The sequence below is a fragment of the Leptinotarsa decemlineata genome, unplaced genomic scaffold (assembly GCF_025532065.1).
Source record: "Leptinotarsa decemlineata unplaced genomic scaffold, Ldec_3_MD MMD2_tig00000035_RagTag_RagTag, whole genome shotgun sequence".
NCBI classification, from domain to species: Eukaryota; Metazoa; Arthropoda; class Insecta; order Coleoptera; family Chrysomelidae; genus Leptinotarsa; species Leptinotarsa decemlineata.
In genome coordinates this window covers 26,441,188-26,466,240 of record NW_027412540.1, presented here as the reverse complement: position 1 = coordinate 26,466,240, position 25,053 = coordinate 26,441,188, and the positions used below count along the sequence as shown (strand labels likewise).

The window sequence follows — 25,053 nt, the reverse complement described above, 5'->3', positions numbered from 1 at the left end:
AGTGCCAAATGCAATGAGTGCATTGTGGTATTGTGGAGATGAGAGGTGGTAATGGTGATAATTTCAATATCATTGTATGAAGATTACTGAATGTTTATATAATAACAATTCCTAGTATACCATTTCCATTTTACGATTAATGTGAAAAATGTGATATACCTTTTAAGATTAGTGTTTTAGTTCCTGTGTTTCGTGTATATTCGATAAATTATCAATTACGGGGTCACTTCAAATGATCCTAACCAAACGTTTTCAATTCCAATAGTTTTCAAAGGTGTGCAAATTCTCTAAAATAATGAAGCACTTGAAAATACCAGCTATATAGAATTTGCTTCTTTTTTAGAATCTGCTATCATGTTTTGGAAGTACAATAATCTTGCACAAATTGAAGCTTTAGTAAATAAAGAGGTTGGTATTATTATTATTATTATAATAGGCTGTTCACTGAAATGCTAATGGAACTATTTTAGAATGTCACTCTGCTGGAAGTCTTGGAGTTTGAGGATATATTGAGCGAATGTAAAACTCAGAACAAAATTTTGTTAGACTAGTAAGGCATTTCCTTATGAAAATCCATTCAACTCACAAAGTAATTTTAGCCTACAGAAGACCGAGGTGATGGATGGACTACTGACACTCATCACGACAGAACCGTCAAATGAAATAGAAGAGAGAACTAGATATAGGATTCCAAACTTGGCTTGTGAAATTTTAACCTGTGATGTTTCATCTATGAATGAAAAATTGGCGAAAGAGGAAGTACTCCTGAATAAGCTTTATTCATTTTTGGAACGCGATGCACCGTTGAATCCTCTTTTAGCTTGTTATTTTTGTAAACTCATGAGTGCCCTTGTTGTGAAGAAAAATGGACAGGTCAGTGGTTTTAATAAAATTTGTTTTATATCTATGATTACGCTACAACTTTTTCAGAGGCTTTCACATATTTCCTGGTGGTATATATTAGTTTTGATGGCTCACACTAGTTTTTAAGCAAAGTTTCGATTAGACTTGTGTATGTCCATTTGACATTGAAACTTGGCCTTTGGTCTAATTTTGGATGTATGACCTGTGAATGGCCTTTTTTAAAATCATTTACCAAAGTTTTGGTTGTTATTTGATAAAAGGTGAAAGTAAAGAAATGAAAGTATTTTTGAGTCTTTATAACTACTATATAACATATAACAAATAACTACTTGTCTTCAATTCGTTAATTTCAGAATTATTGTGTAAAGTGGAACTAAAACGAAAATTTTCTTTCTTTTTCTGGTGCTTCTTCTGTCTATGGTATGTCCTGTGGTGAATCCTCACGTTGAATTCTTTGGCCCATTAGAACTGGCTATCCTATCAGATGACTTGCTTACAGGTCCTAGACTTTTTAAAATCTAAGGACACCTTCATTCCTTACCTGCTCAAACACATAGGGGCAGCTTCTATTATGGATCTCGTTCTCAAGTTGATGACGCAAGTGGAGACAGTGGACACAGAGGAAACTTTTGCATCTGTAAGTATATATTCTAGCAAAATAGTTTTTTGGCTTTGTACTTCTACATTTTTATACAAGAAATGTCGCGACACTCCAGAAGAAAGGAACAAAGCAGTTGAGTCAAACAAAACTGTGTAAAGATGTGTATGTAGATTACGCACAGGCGTTCCTTTTAGATATAAACTGAAAGAAAGAGCCCATTCAAATCAACAACTTTCGACCATATCAACTTTGGATTACACGAAAATCGCATTTTTTATATTCAGTTTGTACTCCAAATAATCGTTTTGGATTTGAAACAGATACCTTTCACAGGAATGCTACGCAACATAATATATGATGGAGTATTGATATAAGGTTTCACTTATATGGAAATCTATTATTCTTATGGTGTGATGGTCTTCCATTAGTCATCAGTGTCTTTTTGAACTTTGAACCATTATGTCACTGGAAAAGACAATTCTGCTCTGGTCATATGACAATATGTAAGATTAGTTTTCGTGAAACTTCTGAAGATAATATGTCTCTTCCAGTGACCTAAAGGATTTTGTTTTTATCTCCTAAAGATCAAAAAGTTACTGATGAGGAGTTGAAGATTCAAAACTTCGAGAAATACAGATTTTTTTAAATCAATTTTTAAAGTTGTAGAAATAATCAAAACTTTAGTAGATATTGTAGTTTTAAAAATCTTTTTTTTCAAATCAATGCACATTTAATGAAATGAAATATCAGACCAAAGATTTTATTATTTTTCCATTTATAAATATAAACACAATAAAAGACTTACTATACCTGTGGATGTCCCGTCTCTTTGTATTAAGGTATACCTTCATGTTTACCAGATTTGAATCATTCACTCTCATCTTTTGTATCTATTCAATTAATATACTGTCTGTTCAAAAAATAGGGTGAATTTTCATTTTTCTCGAAAAAAATTTGTTTATTACACTCGTGCTAGCTTTTTACCAATCCTCGAATCAGTTCCAATATGCACTTTTTGGTATGTTCTTGGCCTTTCTCGGCGATTCAGTTTTTATCTCCTCAATCGTCGCAAAACGTCGTCTTTTCAACGATCTCTTCAACCTTTGGAACAGGAAAAAGTCGCAGAGGGCCAAATCTGGGGAATACGGTGGCTGAGGCATGATTACGTTGTTGTTTTTGGCCAAAAAAATATCTTAATTAGATATATTGAGCATTGAATATGTATAATTTAGTTAGTAAAGACACGCCTTAAGAAGGCATTGTATGGCGAAACACTTGATGCGATTTTGTAAAAATGTTAACTGAATATGTTATGGATTTTCATCAAGTATCGTCCAATTCCATCATATATCTTGTAGACAGGTACTTATACAGTGTTATTATTATAGTGGCTCAATAGTCAAGGATTCATACAGTCACTGGTATCACTCTTCAAGTCAGAAGTCGAAAAAGAAAGACACTTCAATGTTGCCATGTTGTTGTGTGATTTCATCAGAATAGCTCGTGATGATACGAGAAATGCAACAGAAAAAGTTGAACCTGACATACTCCTGCTCACTTTGGAATCGTAAGAGTTTGCTTTTTTATTTCAGTTCATTATTTAATAACTTTCTGAATTTCAGTCCCCAAACAATTTCTATACTGTTGGATTCTATGCTATCTGGCAATGAAAGGAGCGAATCCGCAGTGGCGGGCGGCATTCAAGTACTTCAAGCTATACTAGACGTTTATCAAACTAGTTACAAGTTTTCCCCACAAAATATGTATAATTCGAATATGGATGACGAAGCTGAAATTGAACAAAAACAGAAAATTATTTTCAACACCACTCAAGCTATCAAGCATCGGATAAAGGATCTTCATAATATCCTGGTACATCCTCCAAAGGTATTTTTCTTGTGTTTCCAATATTGCGGGCAATATTGTATATTTATGAGGGTCATCCCAAAAGTTTTTAAAATAAACTGTTGTGATTATGTATTCAAAAATTCGCCTTTGAGATTGATTACAGTATGGCATGCAATAAAATCAATTCTTGAAAAAAAATTCCACTCTGAACTCGGTATCTCAAAACACGATTCCAGAAAGCAACAACATCTGCTTGAGGTGATGAAGATCGTTGTACATACATTTTTGAAGTGATAATTTCTTATGGGAGGGTAAACCGCTTCGTTATCTAACTCGTAACGGCGCCAGTTTGTCTGGCTTCCCTTTTTCTCACGCATACGTCAGCGGAAGGCAGGCTCCTCCTCTCCCGTCAGACAGACGATTAGCGTTTAGTGTGCGTTAGACATATACTGTTGAGAGTATTATAAAAATCCAACCAGCAAGCACGTAATATTCTTTTATTTTGTGAAACGTTGCTTTAAAATGATGATTTTAATTTCTATTCAATCCTACAAAAGAAACAATTGGCTTGTGGTAGCTATAATAAAATATGTACCTACACAAAATGATCAATAAAATATTTTATTAATAGATAACCTTTCCTTACTTTAGATAATTTAGATAGATAATTTATTGGTGTTTTATACATTCATCAGTATTTACACAAGTCAATATGTACATATAATTAAAATTAGTATATGTCAGGCATCTATTAATATTTACATAAACAATAGATGCTTACAATTCATAGAACAAGTTTTTTTCTTTTTTTATAAAAAATATTTATATCTTATAAGTACATCTGAGTTATGACGACGAGCACATTTAAAAACGAAGCAGTAAAATTAAAAATTGGGTATTTTCAAACAACGACAAATGCCTGTGTGGTTAAGGAACTTATATCACAGTGCAGGAATTCTTCGGTGCTGAAGAAGGCGTTTTCCATTCAAAAATATTTTATCCTGATTTTGAATATGTTAATAGGTAGAAATCTTATTTTTTGTGGTAATTTATTGTAAAATTTCACAGCCCAAAAATTTGGTCCATTTTGACATCTTTTTAAGCGGCAGTAGTTTGTACTCAAATCATTTCTATGCCTAGTGTTGTAGTCGTGCACATTTTCAAAACTTTCATACTGAGATAGATTATTTTTTATATATATTAAATTTTCCATGATATATAGAGAAGGAAAGGTTAGTATTTTTAATGTAATGAATGAATTTCGACATTCATCTCTGTAGCCGATATTGTCTAATATTCTAATTGCTTTCCTTTGGTGTCGGAATATTCTATCACAATCGGTTGCACGTCCCCAGGCGACAATACCATAAGAAATGATGGATTCATACAAGGAAAAATATGCCGTTCGAAGAGTTGCTTTTGAAACTTGTCTGGAGAGGTTTCTTAGTAAAAATAGATTTATCATTAGCTTTTTTGATAGTTCATTTATATGATGATCCCATTTTAACTCACTGTCAAAATGAATTCCCAAAAATTTCACACTACTTTGCGAATTTGAGTAATTTTCCGTATTTCTTAGGGTGAATACCATGTTTTGGGTTTTGTTTTTATTCAGGTATAATTCGTTTGCATTCAGTTTGTGACTGTGCTTCAGATGATAATATAAGTACCTCATCTAGAGTTTTAGCATTTGTTTGGATTGTAGTATCGTCTGCATATAAAATATATATGCAGATGATATACTAAAATCGTAGAGGTCCCAAAATAGATAGAATTGCCCACTTTCACAGTTTGAAATCGATTTTTCAAGTATGAGTTGATCAACTTTATAGTGTTATCAGAAAAATTATATAGTTTTAATTTATTCAAGAGAATTTCATGTGATACACAATCAAATGCTTTGCTTAGATAACAAAAAGTTATTTTTGAATACTCTAGTTTTTCAAAAGTTGTTGTTATTTTGTTGTTGAGATCTAGTATCGCCATTTCAGTGTTTCTACCTTTTCGGAATCCATACTGGCAGTCGGTGAATATGTCATGATTCTCAAAATGATGTACAATTTGTAGAGCTATACATTTTTCAAATATTTTTGATATTATTGGTAGCAGAGATATTGGTCGGTAGTTTTTTAGGATCATTTGGATTTCCACTTTTGAAGATAGGTATTACTAATGCTTCTTTCAAGACGGAGGGGAAAATGCACTCTTTTGTTCACTGGTTCAGCAGTTTAGTTAGAGGGATTAGAATTGAATTTGATATGCATTTGATCACTTCAACATTCAGTCCATATATATCTCTGCTGGGTTTATTTTTCAATGACTATTACATCTCTAACTTCATTGTAGGTAAATTCTGCAATATTTCACATGATTGTTTTACTTTTTTATAATTATTCATATCAATATTTCCAATTTCAAGTTTCTTGGTGCTTTTTTAAAGTTTGTCCAAACATATTGAAATTGTTCTGAATTCGTATAAATTTCTTGAGGTTCATTGGCGGTAGATTCGGATACATTTCATTGAACTTTCTACATGTTCTGCTGATAATTTTGTCACACTGTCCAAAAATAATAAACAAATTCATAAGAACTTCGTTTGAATAGTTTTGTTCCCTCGTTTTGAAGGTATTTGCAACTTCTGAAGTGACGAAAATGTCGATATTATTAGGAGAATGTCACAACGCTACTGTCAAATAGTAATCATGGCCTGCTTACCAAATACCGAATGGAAATACCATTCTGAAGGGACATTTTCACAAATAAATGTTCATAAGTCCGAAACTTGACTAGTTAGGTATAGGTATGATATACATAGAAAGAAAGCAAATTTCAGCAGCTTTCCGAATTTTCAATGATATACAGGGTGTTCCATTTAAAATAATCAAATTTCAGCAACTCTTTCAAGCAAACGAAAAAACTGTATTTTTTTACCACCCTGTATTGAAGTAACGGAGATTAGGCTGACGTGTGGGAAGTGTCCAAGTATCACCTAACTCCAAACCAAATTTCGATATCATAGTACTTCTTAACTAAAAGATATCGGCATTTTTAGAAGTCATGATTTTCGAAGAAAAAAATTGAAATTAATTTTTATTTCGAAAATGGTAACAGATAGGTATAGGGAAATATCAAGAAAAGTTGTCGGGCAATTGTTGGAGATTCCAAAAATAATATTATATACAGAGTGTTCCATTTGAAAAATCAAAGTTGCTACTAATAGAAGCGGCAACACCGCATTGTCGAAAATATTTTAGTTGGCTAGAGAATGTCCGAATATGCCCTCCATTAAATTTTCAAAGTGATCCGTTGTCTGGTTCACCAGAAACGTCTAATGTGCCATCCACCGTGAATCAGCCTGTATATATGTGTGTGTATATATGTGCATATATGTGTTATATATGTGTATGTATATATATATGTGTATTATTTTGTGTAATAGTATTGTTTTCATATGCTTTGTTAATAAGATTTTTTTCTTAGACAATAAAGTACAGTGATTGATTGATTGATTTATTTTGTTATATTATCTTTCAGCTTTCCCCTATACAGACCACTGCAGGAACATTAAATCCGCCATTAGGTTATGCTCGGATCCAAATTGTCAAGTTGTTTGCTACTCTGATCCCGTCTGATAAAGAAGAAATATTGAACGAGCTTGAGTTAGCTGGGACCTTTCCTGTACTATTGGAGCTATTTTTCAAATATCAGTGGAATAATATTTTACATTCACAAGTAGAAGCATGTTTTGTGTCCGCACTGAAGACACTTGCATCTGATGACAGTGACGACAGTTCAAATGCCTTAATTAAACATGTAAGACAGAAAAAGAATGTGCTACTCTGTTCAAAAAATGAGGTGAATGTTCATTTTTCTCAAAAAATATTTATTCATTCTTCACTTTTCATTTTGTCCCTTTCAAAATAGTCCCCCTCATATGTAACACACTTGTGACAGCGAACGAATGTACGTGGCTCACAAAATTTGAATATTCACCTTATTTTTTCAACATCCCACGTATGTTCCATTTTCATTGAGTGTTTTTTTTTCAGTTATTTGTGGATTGTAAGTTGATAGAGACAATTTTGAGCGCTTGGAAAGAAAATGACGAGCATCAGTAAGTATTTTAATCTGCTTGGGCTTAAGCACTTGAGTTTGTTAAAGAAGTTTCTGGCCAGTGAAAATCTGAAACAGAATTTTATTGAAAAACTTTGAAAATGGTTGTTCTTTGATGTTATATCTCTTTCCCACGACTTTACATAGATCAAAATTAGGATGTGTGTTCCTGGGATTTGACATATTTTTGAAAAATCTTCACTCATTTGATACGAAATAACGCAAAAAATTTAGTCTCACAACGACTTGCTAAGACTTCGAAATATATATAACCTTTGTCCTCACAGTCGAAGCGCATACCACTGATGATGTCTGCTGCAGTAGCGGACGAAACCAGCCTGGATTTTTGTTTCTTTTTATTCATTGAAATATTATTCTTTTTGAATATTTGTTCTTCAAGATTTTCGAGACCCAGACCAAGCCAATTTGTTGAAATCAAACATAAGACTCTCTTATGATGCACATGGTTATATTTTCTGTTGAATGCCTACTATTTTTTAAACGGTTTCCAGTAATTCATCTTGTGAAACTTGAATTTTGTAGTATACGTCTTGAATGGAATTCTAATATGAAAGTTTTTCGGAGGGAATGTTCGCTTTTGCTCACCTGGATGGCACACTAAAACTTCAAAAAACACTTTACTATATATAATTGATAACATACATTCTGCCACGATCTTAGCTCTCATTTATATTGACAACCATCTCTTAACTCCCTTATTTCCTGGCACCAACCTATCTAAATCTAATAGGAAGAAGCAATACAAACAAAATTATTTTTCTGGCTACTGAACAGAGAACACAATCTGGACAAAATTATTTTTCTGGCTACTGAACGGAGAACAAAATCTGAACAAATGTATATTTCTGGCTACAGAACAGAGAACAAAATTTGGGCAAAATTATTTTTCTGGCTACTGAAAAGAGAATAATATCTGGACAAAATTATACTTCTGACTACGGAACAGAGAACAAAATCTGGCCAAAATTATATTTCTGGCTACTAAACAGTGAAGAAAATCTGGACAAAATTATATTTATGGCTACAGAACAGAGAACAAAATCTGGGCAAAATAATTTTTCTGGCTACAGAACAAAATCTGTACAAAATTATTTTTCTGGCTACTGAACAAAATGTGTGCAAAAATATTTTTCTGACTACTGAACAAAGAACAAAATCTGTACAAAATTATTTTTCTGGCTACTCTATCTACATAGAACAAAATTTGGGCAAAATTATTTTTTTGACTACTCAACAGAGAGCAAAATTATTTTTCTGGCTACTGAACAGAAAACAAAATCTGAACAAAAGTATATATCTGGCTAGGAAACAGAGAACAAAATTTGGGCAAAATTATTTTTCTGGCCACTAAACGGAGAACAAAATCTGGACAAATGTATATTTCTGGCTACAGAACAGAGAACAAAATTTGGCCAAAATTATACTTCTGGCTACGGAACAGAGAACAAAATCTGTCCAAAATTATACTTCTGGCTACGGAACAGAGAACAAAATCTGTCCAAAATTATATTTCTGGCTACTAAACAGTGAAGAAAATCTGGACAAAATTATATTTATGGCTACAAAACAGAGAACAAAATCTGGGCAAAATTATTTTTCTGGCTACAGAACAAAATCTGTTCAGCATTATTTTTCTGGCTACTGAACAAAATGTGTGCAAAGATATTTTTCTGGCTACTCTACATAGAACAAAATTTGGGCAAAATTATTGTTCTGACTCCTCAACAGAGAGCAAAATAATTTTTCTGGCTACTGAACAGAGAACAAAATCGGGACGAACTTATATTTCTGGCTACTGAACAGAAGAAAATCTGCAAAAATATTTTTCTAGCTACTGCACAAAGATCAAAATATGTGCAAACTTATTTTTCTGGCTACTGAACAGAACAAAATTTGGGCAAAATTATTTTTCTGGCAACTGAACAGAGAACAATATCTGGACAAAATTATATTTCTGGCTACAGAACAGAGAACAAAATCTGTCCAAAATGATATTTCTGGCTAGAACAGAGGAAAATCCGAACAAAATTATTTTTCTGGCTACTGAACAGAGAACAATATCTGGACAAAATTATATTTCTGGCTACTGACCAGAATAAAATCTGTGCAAAAATATTTTTCTGGCTACCGAACAAAGAACAACATTATTTTTCTAGCTACTGAACAGAGAACAAAATTTGGGCAACATAATTTTTCTGGCTACTGAACAGAGAGCAAAATTATTTTTCTGGCTACTGAACAGATAACACAATTTGGGCAAAATTATTTTTCTGGCTACTGAACAGAGAACAATATCTGGCCAAAATTATATTTCTGGCTACAGAGCAGAAAACAAAATCTGGCCAAAATTATATTTCTGGCTACTGAACAGAGAAGATAATCTGGACCAAATTATTTTTCTGGGTACTGAACAGAGAACAAAATAGGGACGAAATTATATTTCTCGCTACTGAACAGAAGACGATCTGCAAACATATTTTTCTGGCTACTGAACAAAGAACAAAATATGTGCAAAATTATTTTTCTGGCTACTGAACAGAGAACAATATCTGTACAAAATTATATTTCTGGCTACAGAACAGAGAACAAAATATGGCCAAAATTATATTTCTGGCTACTGAACAGAGAACAATATCTGTACAAAATTATATTTCTGGCTACAGAACAGAGAACAAAATCTGGCCAAAATTATATTTCTGGCTACTGAACAGAGAAAAAAATCTGGACAAAATTATTTTTCTGGCTACTGAACAGAGAACAAAATAGGGACGAAATTATATTTCTCGCTAGTGAACAGAAGACGATCTGCAAACATATTTTTCTGGGTGCTGAACAAAGAACAAAATATGTGCAAAATTATTTTTCTGGCTACTGAACAGAGAACAATATCTGTACAAAATTATATTTCTGGCTACAGAACAGAGAACAAAATATGGCCAAAATTATATTTCTGGCTACTGAACAGATAACAATATCTGGACGAAATTATATTTCTGGCTACAGAACAGAGAACAAAATCTGGATAAAATTATATTTCTGGCAACTGAACAGATGAAAATCTGGACAAAATTATTTTTCTGGCTACAGAACAGAGAAATAAAATGTGGGCTGGTAGGCCGCAGTCAAATGGAACCTGAATATACTAAACGTTTCGTCTGCTACTGTGGCACACATCATCAGTATTATATGCGTTGACTGCGAGAACGAAGGCTATATCTCGAAGTCTCAGCAACGACTGATTGTCGTTGCTCTGGCCGTGAAAGGCAGTACAAACTTCAATCTTCATTCAGTGAATTTCCTATAATGATTCTTTTGTGAATTAGCTAGATTTCAAATGGAATCTAACGAAAAAAGCGCCTTTAATGGATCACAAACCAATATTCGAGTGACTATCGAATGTGTTCTTCTATAATAAACTAATGTTTTTAATCATCCTGTAAATTAAAGGTGATTCGAAAATATTAATTGAAAACTCTAATTCTCTAGGAAACAAGAGAATGGTGGCCGAAAGGGTTATATGGGTCATTTGATAAATATAATTAATGAAATAGTAGATGTGTGTTCAAATACTTCTCTAGGACAGTATCTCACGAAAAATCTTCCTGAAGTTGCCAAATCATTAGAAGAATTCAAAGAATCCACTTTGAAAGAAGTGAATAGAATACAGGACACTATGTTGGTAAGACCAAACTCCCTGATTGCAATCGATTAATCATGGAAATAAATGATTATCTTCATTAATTCGGTATTTTTTATCTAAAGGGAGATGCTCCTCCGCAAGTTTCAACTACAACATTCAACAATTTTGAAGATATACCGTTCCCTCAATCAAGCGCCGTGCAGCAACAGGTACATTGTTTGAGTTTAGTTTCTGAAATTCAGTTCGATCCAATCAATTTTCTGAATCGCCTTCTGCAAAATGAAAATGATGAGAAAATACCAGAAATACTGTGGCTTGGTTGTATATTTATCTAGTGTATTGTTATCTGGTTCAATATTTTCAGGTCTTTTCACAATATCAAATGCAGAATCTCTCACCGCAGTATATTGATGGTTACAGTGGGTTTAATGATGATGAGTTTACCGATGGTGAAGATACTCTACAGTAAGTAAAATTTGTATTCCGTTCTTTTCAATACATATCAAACCAGTCACATGATATTTATAGTGGGATTTTTTAAAGTAGTAGCTAAAATTATGGTACAAATGTGTACAAATGAAAAAATATACAGGGTGTAACTAAATAAGTGTAAGATGTATCTCTGTAGTTGTTCGTAAAATAATTTTTTGCTGAGAACTGGTTTATTTTGGGCAAAAACCCAAAAGACATTTTTTGTTTAGAATGAAACATGCTATCGGAAATTAATTTTAAATGGTTAACAAATAATAAGACAAAAAGTTACATTTGAAATAAATTTTAGGGGTTGCGTTTTCCACCCCTTACAACCATGGGTAAACCAAATAAATTACTGGCTAAGTGTCTTTTTGGTAGTACAAAAGGTCAGGTTAATTTCAATATTGTAACTTTTTCAGTGCTTGTGAAAAAAATTGTTATAAAAATTGTATGTACCCCCTTTAAGGGGCTGTATCTTAACAAGGGATGCTCCAATGAAGTTTCTTTATATGAAAGATCCTATCTTTTTTTTCGATGAGGAATCACCTCCTTAAATGTTTTACCCTTATTCAGTTACACCCTGTATAGGTAATGGAAACCAAATATGAAACTATTCAACATGTGGTAGTAACATAACCACTCTGTCAGCAAGATTTTTGCTTTAATTATGCCACTGAAACAGCATCCATAGAATCCAATCTTGGAAAGAACCCCAAGTGAGTGGAGAACACTAATAGTTTATACAGAAAAAAAGTACTAGGACTAATAGATAGATTTTAGGTTTTTTCAAAAGTTTTGGCCTTTTTTATGAGTCTACTCTTAACTGCAATATCTCTGTGAATACCTACTCAATTCAATCGAAATAAGTGCCATTTGAATCAGTGCACCTTTGCCAACATAACACAATTAATTTTGTAGCAAGAACCTTTGATTGATGAATAAATTCTATTATTATTATTATTGTTTCTTAATGTTTCTTCATTTGTAATACCCATGACATAACCTTTATATTTTTGAAAAAAAGGCATTGTTTAACATCACAAAAAGTTTAATCATACAGTTCTGCTGTTCTGTTTTTGTAAAGTTTGTCTATTCAATCTTAATAAACAATTATACTTGTGTCGAATATTTTTTGGTGAGAAAATCTTACCCAAGCAAAAATTCCAAGTTATTTATATATCAAACGTTTCTTTTACTAAATTTTTTATAGGAATATCGATCATCGGACTCAAATGAATTTTGATGTCTCCGAGAGTGATTTGATTCAGCAGCAAGAGATATTCAAGCAAGTTTGTGCCCAGAATATCAATACTTTGGATGACGCTGATGATCAAATCTTCGAAGAAAGGGAACATACTTTTCAAACTGTCATCGAGAAGCACGACAGAAACGAAACTGCTTACAGCAGTGACAGTGATGATGAGCCCGGAGAAGATACAATGGATGCTGATCGTAAGTATAATATGAAAAAAAAAGCGATTAATTTCCAACAGGAGTACCCGGTTAAAGGAAATGCTATTATTACACGGTATATATGAAATAAATATTAAAAATAATGGAATATAGAAATGTATTAAAGTAAATGCTAAAACAAAGTATACAGGGTGTAACATAAGTACGTTAAAATATTCAAGTGACGTATTCCTGAGACAATTTTAAGAAAACAAGTCTATATGAACTTGTGTCCGAAAATGTTTCGTTTCGGAGATACAGGGTGTTGAAATTTAATGTTATTGTTCGCTTTTTGAAAATAACTCTTGCAAAAAGTAAGTTATTTGCACGAAATTCGGTACCCAGGGTTTATTTGACGTGGGAAATCATAATTTCTTATTAATTTTCATGTAACATCTAGAGGGCGCTGCGTACACTGTCATTATTTATTTGAAATTGCCCTAATTTTTTTGACAGTAAACTTTTGGTACTTTTCACGAAAAAACCTAATTCCCACACCTTTTCCAAGTAAAAACAACGCTGGAGGTGATCGTTTTCGAGATATTTATTTATCCTTTGAGACGTTAACAACGTATAGGACATGTCAGTTCAACACGTTAAAATAGTATAAAGAAAATAAACATACATAAAGATAAAATATCTCAGTAGTTTTGAAGTATAAAAATTTATAAAATATAAATAAAAAAAAACAAGATTAGTCAAAATTGTATGTATAATAAAATAATAAAATCTGGATGAAAGTCTGGACTGCAATCAGGTAAAGCAGGGTTTCTTAACCTTTTTGCAGTCACGAACCACTTTCACAATATAAATAATTCCACAGACTCCTATATCTTAATCTTAAGTAAAGAAAACAAGCCAATTTATAAAATCACTTTTATTAGTTGGTAGTAATAATGGCACTATTCTTTTTTCTAAAACTAATGAGAAGGCTGTTGCTGTTTGGCCTCGATAAGAACGTTAAATTGTGGGGTTGTCTTCGACAAAGCAAGGCGCAAGTCATCGGCGACGTTCAAGCGATTTCGACTTTTTGTTTTTATTGACACTAAAACCGAGAACCCGGCCTCACAAAGATACGTAGTAGCATATGGTATTAGAACGGACAAAGCTCGCTTGATAAGAAGAGGGTAAGCTTCACTCAATGAACACCAAAACTCGCCAAGACCTTTTGCATGAAATTCAGCCTTCAAAACTGCTTTAGATCTGATGTCAATTAAGTCGTCTTTGATAAGATCTTCATCGCTGATGCTGTCAATTTCAATTAAAAATGGACTTCGCACCCATGTTTCTTTGTCGAGTTGTTCGGAGCTGAAATAGCCTTCAAAAGACGTCTGTAATGTCTCCAGATGTTTAGACATTTCATTTTGAATTTTTGATGTAATTTTCGTCATGTTTCCGTCACTTTGTGTCACTAACTCTTCTAACATCGGAAAATTTGCGAAGTTATCGGATTCTGTCCTCCTTTTCGAAAGAGGCAGTTTACATAAAAAAACTTTCAACCGTTCAGATGCATCCACGATAGTCACTGCAGGACCCTGAAGAGACAGGTTAATTTCGTTCAAATGAGAAAAAATATCTGCTAAGTACGCTAGCCCTTGTAAAAAATCTTCGCTCTTGAGATATTCATAAAGTGTATTTGTTTTATCTTTCAAAAAAAGTAACACTTCTGCTCGCAACTCAAACAAGCGCTTTAACACTTGTCCCCTTGACAGCCAACGAACTTCTGTGTAGTAAAGCAGTACTTCATGTTCTGATCCCATTTCTTGACAAAGTCTTTTAAACAGGCGGTGGTTTAAGGCTTTTGCTCTGATGAAGTTGATTATTTTCACACATATCGACATAACTTCCTTCAAATAAGTGGGCAAAGTTCGTGAAGCTAAGGCGTGTCGATGTAAAAAACAATGGGTGATTATGACATGTGGGATCTGTTTTTTTATCAAAGCTGCAAGACCATATGTGTTACCAAGCATTGCCGGAGCTCCGTCAGTGCATATGCTTCCTAGTTTAATTCTCCAATCGATATGATGTTCGTTGAAAAATCTTTTTACCATCTCAAATACGTCGGAAGCCTTAGTAGTCGGTAAAAGCGACTACTAAGGCTTCCGACTTCTTTGATACTACGTGTGTCATGATGGACGTAACGAACAAACACCAAGAGTTGGCTGCATTGTGAAACATCGGTGCTTTCATCCAATTGCATACTGAATGGAAATGGTGAAGCATTCAGTTCTTCAATAACTTGCTTCAAAATATTTGACGACATTTCAATAATTCTGGAATGAATTACATCGTTTGATAAAGGAACAGCTTCCACCTTCTTTCTTTGATCCTTACCACATACAAGTTCCACAATATCCAGTGCACAAGGCTTTACTAATGTTTCCGCAATTGTGTGTGGTTTCTTTTGTTGAGCAATACGGTAAGCAACCTTGTACGATGCCTCAAGACAAGGTTTTTGTGTCGGGATGAATCCAAGTTTAGGTAAAGTACCGGCTTTTTCAAACCGAGCTTTTTTAGTACGAAATTCGTCAATACTGTCAGATATATTCCCAGGGTGGACAGTTTTAAGATGTTCCGACAACTTTGCTGGTTTCATACTTCCATTAGCAAGCACTTTACCGCATAAGAAGCACTGTGGTTTTTGAGTTCCATCACGTTCAGTTGTGAAAGTAAAGCCAAAAGTAACATAAGAGTCATCATACTTTCGTTTTTTTGACATTTTCTTAGACAAACTGAAACAATGTTACGTATAAATAAGTAAGTAACTAAATACGTTTGTGTGTTCTAAAAAATAACAAATTCATTTGTTACATACCTTTTAACTTTTCACTATGAAATCAACTTATAAAAATAATGCAAGCAGTGGTTTTAATACTTCGCGCCGTACGCAGTGCAGCGCAGAACAATAAACACGTCCACTCGTATTGCTAGCGTACGCGGGTGAGCGGGTGAGGGAGAGCGGCAGAGAGCCTGCGCACCGCGCGTCCCCCGCACTTCTCACACCATCCATCGGTGCGTGCGGCGCGGCGCGCCGTCTCTCGCCGCCTTCCCTTCATCGACGATCGGTGACCATAGATAAATATATAGTCGGTGACCGATCCCAGTTGGCAAGCGATAGTAAATAAACAATCAGAAACAAACATAAAACAACTGCGCTGCTAAGAAACCCTGCCCAGTTTAATCTTTTTTTCAATTAACTCATGTTTTGTGACTATTATTTAACTGACCTACTGCGGACCCCTGGTATACGTGCTACAAACCCCCTAGGGGTCCATGACCCCACTTTAAGAAATCCTGAGGTAAAGTCATCTAAAAGGAATTCACTGACACTGTAATAAACCTTAGACAGGAGCAAATTTTTAACTTCTCTTTTAAATGACGTCAAACTCATGGTTTCAAAGTGATCAGGTAGGTGATTGAATAATTTTATTCCCACATATTTGGATGACTGTTCAAATTTAGAGGATCTGTGTCTAGGAATACTTAACAATTTTCCATTTCTGGTTGAGTAACTGTGGTAAGAAGAATTTGTGATATATTTTGTTAAATTATCATGGATGTATAGTATAAGAACATTACAAAAACTAAGTATGAAGAAATTAGAAAGTGCTACATTTCGGAGTTTGTAAAAAAACAATTCGGAGAAGTACTATGTTATTTATTAGGAAAATAAACATATAAAAATTGAACGAAACAACTATTACAACAACTGTTCAAAGTGACAACCCCCCAACAGTAATACAAGCTTCTGCTCTCCTCATCAAAGAATTCCGCACCCGTTGAAAAATGCCCGGATTGTTTCTTATCGTTTCGCAGCAAGCTATGATGTGATCCCTCAACATTTCCTCGTTTTCAATGGAGCTAGCACGAACTAGTGATTTTAGGTGTCCCCAAAAGAAAAAATCGACGGGATTGAGGTCCGGTGACCTCGATGGCCAATGCTCAATGCCTACTCTTCCTATCCATCGTTGGGGATATGCTAGGTCTAAAAAATATCTTGCTATCACACTAAATGAGCAGGACCATCGTGCATAAACCAAGAGAGACCAATGGAACATCTTCCATAAGTTGGGGAAGCTCGTGTTCCAAAAAATGTAGGTAAGCATCTCCATTCAAACGTGAGGGGAGGGAAACAAACCTATTACTCTAAAAAATGAATTAAAGGAGGAAATTAACAATCCACAAGAAATTTCAAACCTTTTCGTTGAACATTTTTCATCTTCTGCCGAATTGCTCATCTCAGAGCACTTTGGTCAAAATGTATTACTTCCCTGTACCTATTCGAAGAATACTGTTAGTCAGTATCCCTTCGATACATCCCCATTCACAAAGACAGAAATTCTAGGTACTCTGGAAACAATGGCAAATAAAAACTCCGCAGGTACTGATGGTATCTCAATAGTTACTGTGAAAAAAATTGTAGACCTTATAATCGAGCCACTATTGTTTTTGATGAATCAGTCATTTTTTGTAGGTTGTTTTCCAAATGTATTTAAAACGGCTCTCATATTTCCTCTATATAAAAAAGGCGACAAAACTGAGGTAGACAACTACAGACAGATATCTTTACTTTGTTCCCTCTCTAAACTGTTCGAGAAAGTTGTTAGTAACAGAATTCTGAATTATATGGATCAAAATAATCTTTTTAGTAATAACCAATATGGCTTCAGGAAGAACAAATCAATTGAATCAGCTTCATACCATTTATTAAATTTCATTTATACACAGGTTGACTCGAATAAACTAGTTGTAACACTTTTTTTCGATTTGTCAAAAGCATTTGATACCATTTCTTCCGAATTTCTTATAATTAAACTTGCAGGCCTAGGTTTCCCAAATAATCTATTGAACTGGGTGAAATCATATATGGAAAACCGTAGTCTAATAGTTAGCTGCAATGGAATTTTATCAAGTCCCAAAGATGTAAAACTAGGAATGCCTCAAGGTTCTGTCCTGGGACCATTGTTGTTCCTCAATTTCATAAATGACCTGTCTGAATTCTTTTCTGAGTGTCACATAACCATGTTTGCGGATGACACTGCAATTACTGTGGCCGACAAAAACGAAGTTGAGTTGTCAGATAAAATAAATAAAATAATAGATAAATTCAGTGCTTGGTGTCAACGTAACAAACTTATTCTGAATAAATCTAAATCTGTTTCAATGAAATCATTTATTAGGAAAAATTTCAGCAGTGACTCTTCCACAATAAATGGTATTCGATCTTCCAGCGAAGTCTTGTTTTTAGGAACGTCTTTAGACGAAAATTTGACCTGGAGCGGTCATATTCAGAAGGTCTGCAACAAACTCAATTCCGCATATTACTCAATCAAACAATTGAAAAACATTCTAGATAATTTTGGATTGATGAATGTCTATTTTTCTATGGCTTATTCTCACATCAGCTTTAATATCATTTCTTGGGGATGTGCAAGGGAATTTCCACGAGTTTTTGTTGCTCAGAAAAGATTGCTGAGACTAATTTTTAATATAGATTTTCAAGATAGTTGTAGACCAATTTTCTTAAGAGAGGGCGGGCCTATTGACGGCACCTTCTTTATTTATCTTGAAGTGTGTCACTTTTGCCCGTAACAATATTACTGAATTTGTCACAAATGCGGATATACATGGTAGAGACACCCGTCATGGGAAACTGTTAAGAACCCCCTCACACAAAACGGCTCACTTTAGATGCTCCCCACTATTTAATACAACAAACTGTTATAATAACTTGCCGGCATCTATTAGGAAAATCGAGTCAGATAAATTTTTTAAAATTGAGGTGAAGAAACTTCTCTTACAGAAGTGTTACTATGGTCTTGAGGAATTCTTGCACGACACTTTTTCATGACATTTTGAGAGTATTTGTTAGAGCTTCTGCGATTTTTTATATAATACTTCTATGTTGTGAAAGTTTGTGGACGTGAACCATATTTATTGTTTTTGTATTGTTCAACTTCTGTAGTTTTATTTTTGTTTTTAAATTATGACTTAGCACATGTACTCAATGTACCAAAGTGTCAAATAAATAAATGAATAAATAAAATAGGGCCCAATTAAATAATCCCCAATTATGCCTACCCATACATTAAAAGACGATCAGTCTTGGAAATGAGTTTGCGTTATCGGTAAAAGAACAGTACTGTCAATATTGTTGTTTAGTAATTTATGCAGGAATTTTATACCGAGGATAACTCTCCTATTTTCCAAAGATGTCATATCAAATCGTGTCAACAAATTGTTATGATCGATGCCTCTTGTGGGGGTATTGACGTTTTAACTTAGATCTGGCTTAGGCAAAATATAGCAATTTTAAGGTGGCAATACTTTTGAAGTTTTTGCAATTTCTGTAAATGAATCCATGCATCCTATTTGCATCAGCAGTCATATTCCTTATATGTGTTGTAAATGTTAATTTACTGTCGTATATTATACCAAGATCTTTTATCCCATGTACTGGGTTGATTGTAGTATTGTTGATTGAATAATCGTACATTTTTGTTGTAAATGATATTATTTTATATTCGGATACGTTCATTTGTAGACGATTATTATTACACCAAGGTTTGGTTACATCTAATTCATGTTGTACACTTTGGCCGTCAGTAATGTCGTCGATTTTATAATATAGTTTCAGGTCGTCTGCAAATGGTAGGCTAGGAATATTGAAAAAATTTCAAATATAAAAAATGAAAGAGGTCCAAGATTAGAACCTTGTCGTACCCCAGGTACTTTATTTTTGAATTCTTTGATTTTTTGAATGCAGTAACGATCATTAAAACAACTAAAATGAAATGGAGAGGGTTATATTTTCAAGAGTGATCAATTACTACTCCATCTTGATATTAAAAAATGTGGGAATCTTCCAAAGAAATAACTCTAAAACTATAACCCTTTCAATTTAAACAAGAAACCGACGTTTTCGTTGTGGATATACACTTGAACACTATTTTTTTACATTGTGGTCTTGGGAAATGTATTTTTTCAATTGATATATTGTGCTTTCAGCTTGGGAATCCCCCAAAACCAGCTCTATCGCGCCGGTAATTGGATCGGATCCTTGGAATCCTGAATTTACCAGCTCGGATACAACAATAGGGGAATGGGCTGATTTCAGTTCCGTGCTTTTCGTAAATGATTGTGTTGGCGTTAATGATGATGCGAACAAAAAAGATGTAAGTAAGGAGCCTGCGGTAGAAAAAGACTTAAAATTGGAAAATGTCGAGGATGAAGCGAATATGCCCAAAAACACATTAACCGATAGTATTAACAGTATTGCTCAAACGGATGGAGTGAAACCGAATGTGGCTGGGGATCGGGGGGATGAACCGTTGCCGTCTGATCAGAGAGCGGCAGGCACAGTTGCTGAACCGTCCAAGTAAGTTTGAATATATTTTATGCTGTGTCGTTCGATATTATATTGAAAAAAATGTCTTTCAAAGTATATTTAGTAGTTTTTCCAGCAGGTTATCTGGAAGTTATGAGCTTTGACACTTTTTTGTTGTGTTCGCGAATATTATTTCAAAAATTCTGTTTTATTACTCCTTCGACTATTTAGCTTTGGCCGTTTATTCCACAGTTGAACGTTAAAATTCATTGATACTTCTGTAAAACAAGAATGGGGAATGTTCCTTCTGACGAAAATCAAGTAGTTTTTATAAAACAGCTCTAAAACAACGCATTTTAAACTTATCATTTCAACCTTTTTCTTTAAAAAATTATTTACATGCTTAAAAAAGAGGAATGAAATAATGCATTCAACATTTAAAGGGATTCGTTTCTATTTCACCATTTGGCAACATCGGTTATAGCTAATAAAGGACAATGAGTCTGTTACCTGTATGAGACAAACAAAGATGACATACTTCAGAGGCGTGCTGTTCTGTTTACTTATGTTCCGAGTTCCGAGACATTCTGTGACATGTGACATTTTGTGCACCTAACCTATCTTCCTCTATATAAATAAATAACAAAACAACTGTTGTTTATGTGGCTTGTGGAGGTGGTATTGAACTATAATTTATATTTTGCCTTAATTGTTGATTTATAAAGATAATTTTCCTTTTTCAAAGTAGAATATCTAGGCACATATAAAGTATTTCAACTTGATATAGGCGCTGTTGCCAATATGTGAATTAGAAACAAATCCCATTAAAAATTAAAACCCAACATTTGAAACATCAGTTTGAATACTTTTCGAAGTGAATTTGAAAAACTCATGAATTAAACTCAGTTTTATCTAGTTCAAACTTGCATTTGCTGTAGTAACCCAAATTGAGGAACATTCCCCATTATGAATTTGTACTATCTGGAAACACCTTTTGGCTTTTATTTTAGGACTGAATTTCCTCGATCACATAGAGTTTGGATCGAACTAGATAAACATTCAGTCTAACATGTACTTGAGTAAATCTATCAAGGACTGCATAAATTTCTTATTCTAATTAGAAGTGAGCATTGCATATTTTTTCCATAGAAGTATACAAGAAGGTGACTGTAATACGCTATCAGGGTCTGCGGAACAGGAAAAAGTGAAAAAAGAAAAAGTTTGAGCAATCCCCCTACATATCAAATGGGAACGTTATATCGAGTCTACGCCGTAAAGACATCGTGAAGTATTCTGTACTAACTTTCTTTAATTACACTTTCATATCTAGAACAATAATGACTGCCTCACAACAATGGTGACAGGATTGGGATTTTTGAAGGCTGACTTTATTTATTTATCAATATATGAGCCGGTTCTTGATACTGTAGTATATTTATTTGCCGTTACGTGGAAGAAGCACCCCTAAAAAGTAAAACTTTTTTTTTATACTAACCCAATTGTTGGTTTGCTGAAACTTCACTGTTGTTTTCTGGCAATGATGGCAATATTTGAAAAGATTGTGTGTCTGTAAATCTGTCTCAAAATTATACTTTCCATGTAATTATTTCTAAATAATTTGAAATTGTTATTCTTGGGGGTTCTGGTCATATTATACTGGTTATAAAATATTTATAGTTGAATTAAATTGCTTCAAGCTCGACATGTTTGTAAAACGATCTCTTAGCAAGGAGTGCAATACGGTTTTACTCCTAAAGCATGGTGTCATTGAGGATAGCAGAAAGACGGTTTGATATAAAAATTGGATATATTTCTAACATATCATTTCCTATTATATGTGAATCACTTGAAAAAGGCAGTGCTAAAGCTTGCAATCGACTGAATGAAAATCTCCTTCATTCTGATAGCCAATAATATTTTTGTGTCGAAATTTTGTGTGCCCAAACAATTCAATTATCTCATAGTCCATTCCAATAAGGAACTCAACCATTGATAAATCATAGTATGAATATAAGTTTCATGGAAACATGAACAGATAGTCTTCCTGATAATACCTCTGTTCACGATTTTTATGCATTCTGCAAGTGACACCCATGCTAGTAAAATATGAATGGATTTCGTGGAAGAGCTTCCGACATGAAATCTGTTTCAGTAATGTGATATGAACGAATTCGTTGAGGAACTTAGTGTATTAGTTACTTTATTGTGCCTGTAATTGCAATCAGAAATACAAGTTATGCAACTGTAAGAAGTGTATTCATCGAAAACGTGTATTAAAAAGACCCGTTCATATATTGTTTACTTTGATATTGAACATTGAAGGGTCGCTTAAGTTAATATTCGAATTATTGTTTATATACACTCTTGGATAGTTATTACTTGTACAGATGAGAGTACAAATAGTTTTCATATATGACCAATTTGTTACTTTATTAGCATGAATATGTTGTATTTTTTTGTGTAGAATTTAGGTATTTCACAATTATAAATCCTGTGATCGTGCTGGTCTATTGGTTTTCTGAAAAGACGTGTTACCGATGTTTTTTATTGATTTGACGAGGAACTATTTTTATCAGTGTTAAGAAAGCAAGCCTTTCAGTAAGAACATTTTCATAATATTCATTCCATATATTGTTTTTGTACATTCTCGTTTTTTATTCCCAGATCAAAGAATTGATATGAATTTTAGGATCGAATGTTCATAGACCAGTGTTTGAGATTGTGGCTGATTTTTCAATGGCACATTATAATATTTTACTTAAAATGTACACTCGTCATCCAGTGCCTAGGCATTATTATATAACTTTTTTAAACATTCACATATTGTTATTGAAAAATTTCGTTTCCATTTGTCTTGGTTCTAATAAAATTTTCATAATTCAATATTTGTTTCAATGAGGTATTGTTCCTCGTATAAACAATAGTTGAGATTCATGTTTTCACTTTTCCACTCAAAAATATGTGAGCGACTCGAAGTAAAGGCTACTTCCCTCAGCAATTAAAAATTGGTAGAATCCTGCCAATTCATAAAAAAGGTGTTACATCCGACCAAAATATTTTCGACAGATAGCAATAGTGCCAACCTTTAAAGATTTACGAACAACTAGTAAAATATTTAGATATAAATAATCTGAGTCTTCATCAATTGGGATTTCGGAAAGGAAAATCGACGTCTGATGCAATACACTTTCTCACAAATAGTATAAAAGACGCCTTTGATAACCAAGAAAAATATGTAAGCGTTTTTACAGACCTTACTTCAGCATTCGATTCTGTAAATCACTCGATTTTATTGGCCAAATTAGATTTCTAAGGAGTGAGAGGTGTCTGCTGGACATGATGAAGTCATGCCTCAACGAAATATATCAAATTGTTGATCTGGGAAATACCAAAAGTGAAAAAAGAAAAATATCAAGAGGAGTGCCACAAGGGTCAATATTGGGGCCACTTCTGTTTCTAATGTATATCAACGACCTGCCTCACATGATGAACTCGGCAGACATAGAAACTGTATTGTATGCAGATGATGCAACCTTGCGCAAAAAAATATATAAAATAGTTGCTCCTCATATGATCCATAATGACATTAGAGAAAGCTCGATCATGGTTCACACCAAATGACTTGATTCTCAATGAACAAAAAACAGAAGCTGTAACTTTTGAAACAATTTGCGATTACGCCCCCTTGTGAACGATGAAGGCCTATAGGGGGCAGTGAAGGGCACAGAGAAGATTGGGGCGTTAAAGCGGTTTAGGGAGGCGATGTTTTTTTGCTTTTAAACAAACTTTACCGCTCCTTTACGCTTAATGAGCGTTTCCTCGTGTAATGCCATCTAGGGGACTAGGCAGTAACTATTTCCTGTCCGATGGTTGTCAAACTGTACAATAGATGGCGGTAAGCTTCAGTGCGAAGGGAGAAGTTTCAAGTCTCCATTCTCGAAAGTACTAGGCCCGCCCGCTGTCTCATATAAAAGCGCGCACGCCATCCAGCCAGTAAAGTCATTCGACGATATTACGAAAACATGTGAATTTAGTTAGCGACTAGCTAGGTAAAGTGCTGTACATGCGGTGGTAAATACTGTGAATAGTGGCATTATCAAGTTTTTAATACTTGATTTTTTACTTCGGCATTTTTGAGACAAAATGAGTTTGAGAACCTTTGCTCTATACTTACTACATAATGAATGTATTTTCTTGAGTATTATTCTTCTCTAGTGAGAAAGTCATAATCAACTAAGTAATAGGTGGGTTCAAGTCAGTGGATCTATTTGATCTTCCACTGCAACACACGATGGTTTGTTGTGGCTCACACCAACTCAAAATCAACCAAATAAATCCAGCTGATTTTTTATTTGCCGGGTGATGTTTCAGAACAGTTTAGAATTTAGGTATTTCAAGTATGTTCTCTTCTAAGAGGGCCCGAAATGGCTCGATTGTGTTTTATTCTCGCGGTTCCTAACACTATCAGAACAACTACAATAAGCGATAAAAAGGTAGGTATAATAATATATCGAATGAATCAAATTTAGTTATATAGTATAAATATTGTTGTAAATTATCCCCTAAAAAAATTGCGCCGGCCGCCGCTGGTCTCCGTCAATCGACTGTGACTTGGCCAAGGTCGCGTCGCTTCAAGAATATTCCTATATGCTTCCAGAGACTTCCATTACGATATATAAACACTACCAACAAGCAGATCGGAGAAGTCTAATT

General features: G+C 33.9%; 1 protein-coding gene across 6 annotated transcripts; it reads left to right on the top strand.

The window, feature by feature from the left end:
- Positions 1–23,223, top strand: fmt (phosphatase 6 regulatory subunit 1-like protein fmt). 6 transcript variants are annotated; one of them, XM_023172514.2, is made up of 15 exons: positions 1–274; positions 344–408; positions 471–550; positions 600–873; positions 1,331–1,501; positions 2,854–3,032; positions 3,088–3,352; positions 6,848–7,126; positions 7,363–7,427; positions 10,934–11,126; positions 11,210–11,296; positions 11,452–11,552; positions 12,772–13,013; positions 20,022–20,391; positions 21,490–23,223. In XM_023172514.2, the coding sequence occupies exons 2-15, from the start codon at positions 355–357 to the stop codon at positions 21,563–21,565; spliced, it is 2,436 nt and encodes an 811-aa protein (XP_023028282.2). In that variant the 5' UTR covers positions 1–274; positions 344–354; the 3' UTR covers positions 21,566–23,223. The 6 variants fall into 6 exon arrangements, with proteins under 6 accessions (XP_023028282.2, XP_074028279.1, XP_023028292.2 ...); XM_074172178.1 differs by having other exon boundaries at positions 24–48; XM_023172524.2 differs by having other exon boundaries at positions 24–54; positions 1,364–1,501.
- Positions 23,224–25,053: the final 1,830 nt, after the last annotated feature.

What these genes read in the sequence shown, in the direction of transcription:
- fmt (XM_023172493.2), top strand. An exon ending in AAGCTTTAGTAAATAAAGAG is followed by an intron (nt 409 to 470) that starts GTTGGTATTATT and finishes GAACTATTTTAG; the next exon opens with AATGTCACTCTGCTGGAAGT. An exon ending in ACAGTTGCTGAACCGTCCAA is followed by an intron (nt 20,392 to 21,489) that starts GTAAGTTTGAAT and finishes TTTTTTCCATAG; the next exon opens with AAGTATACAAGAAGGTGACT.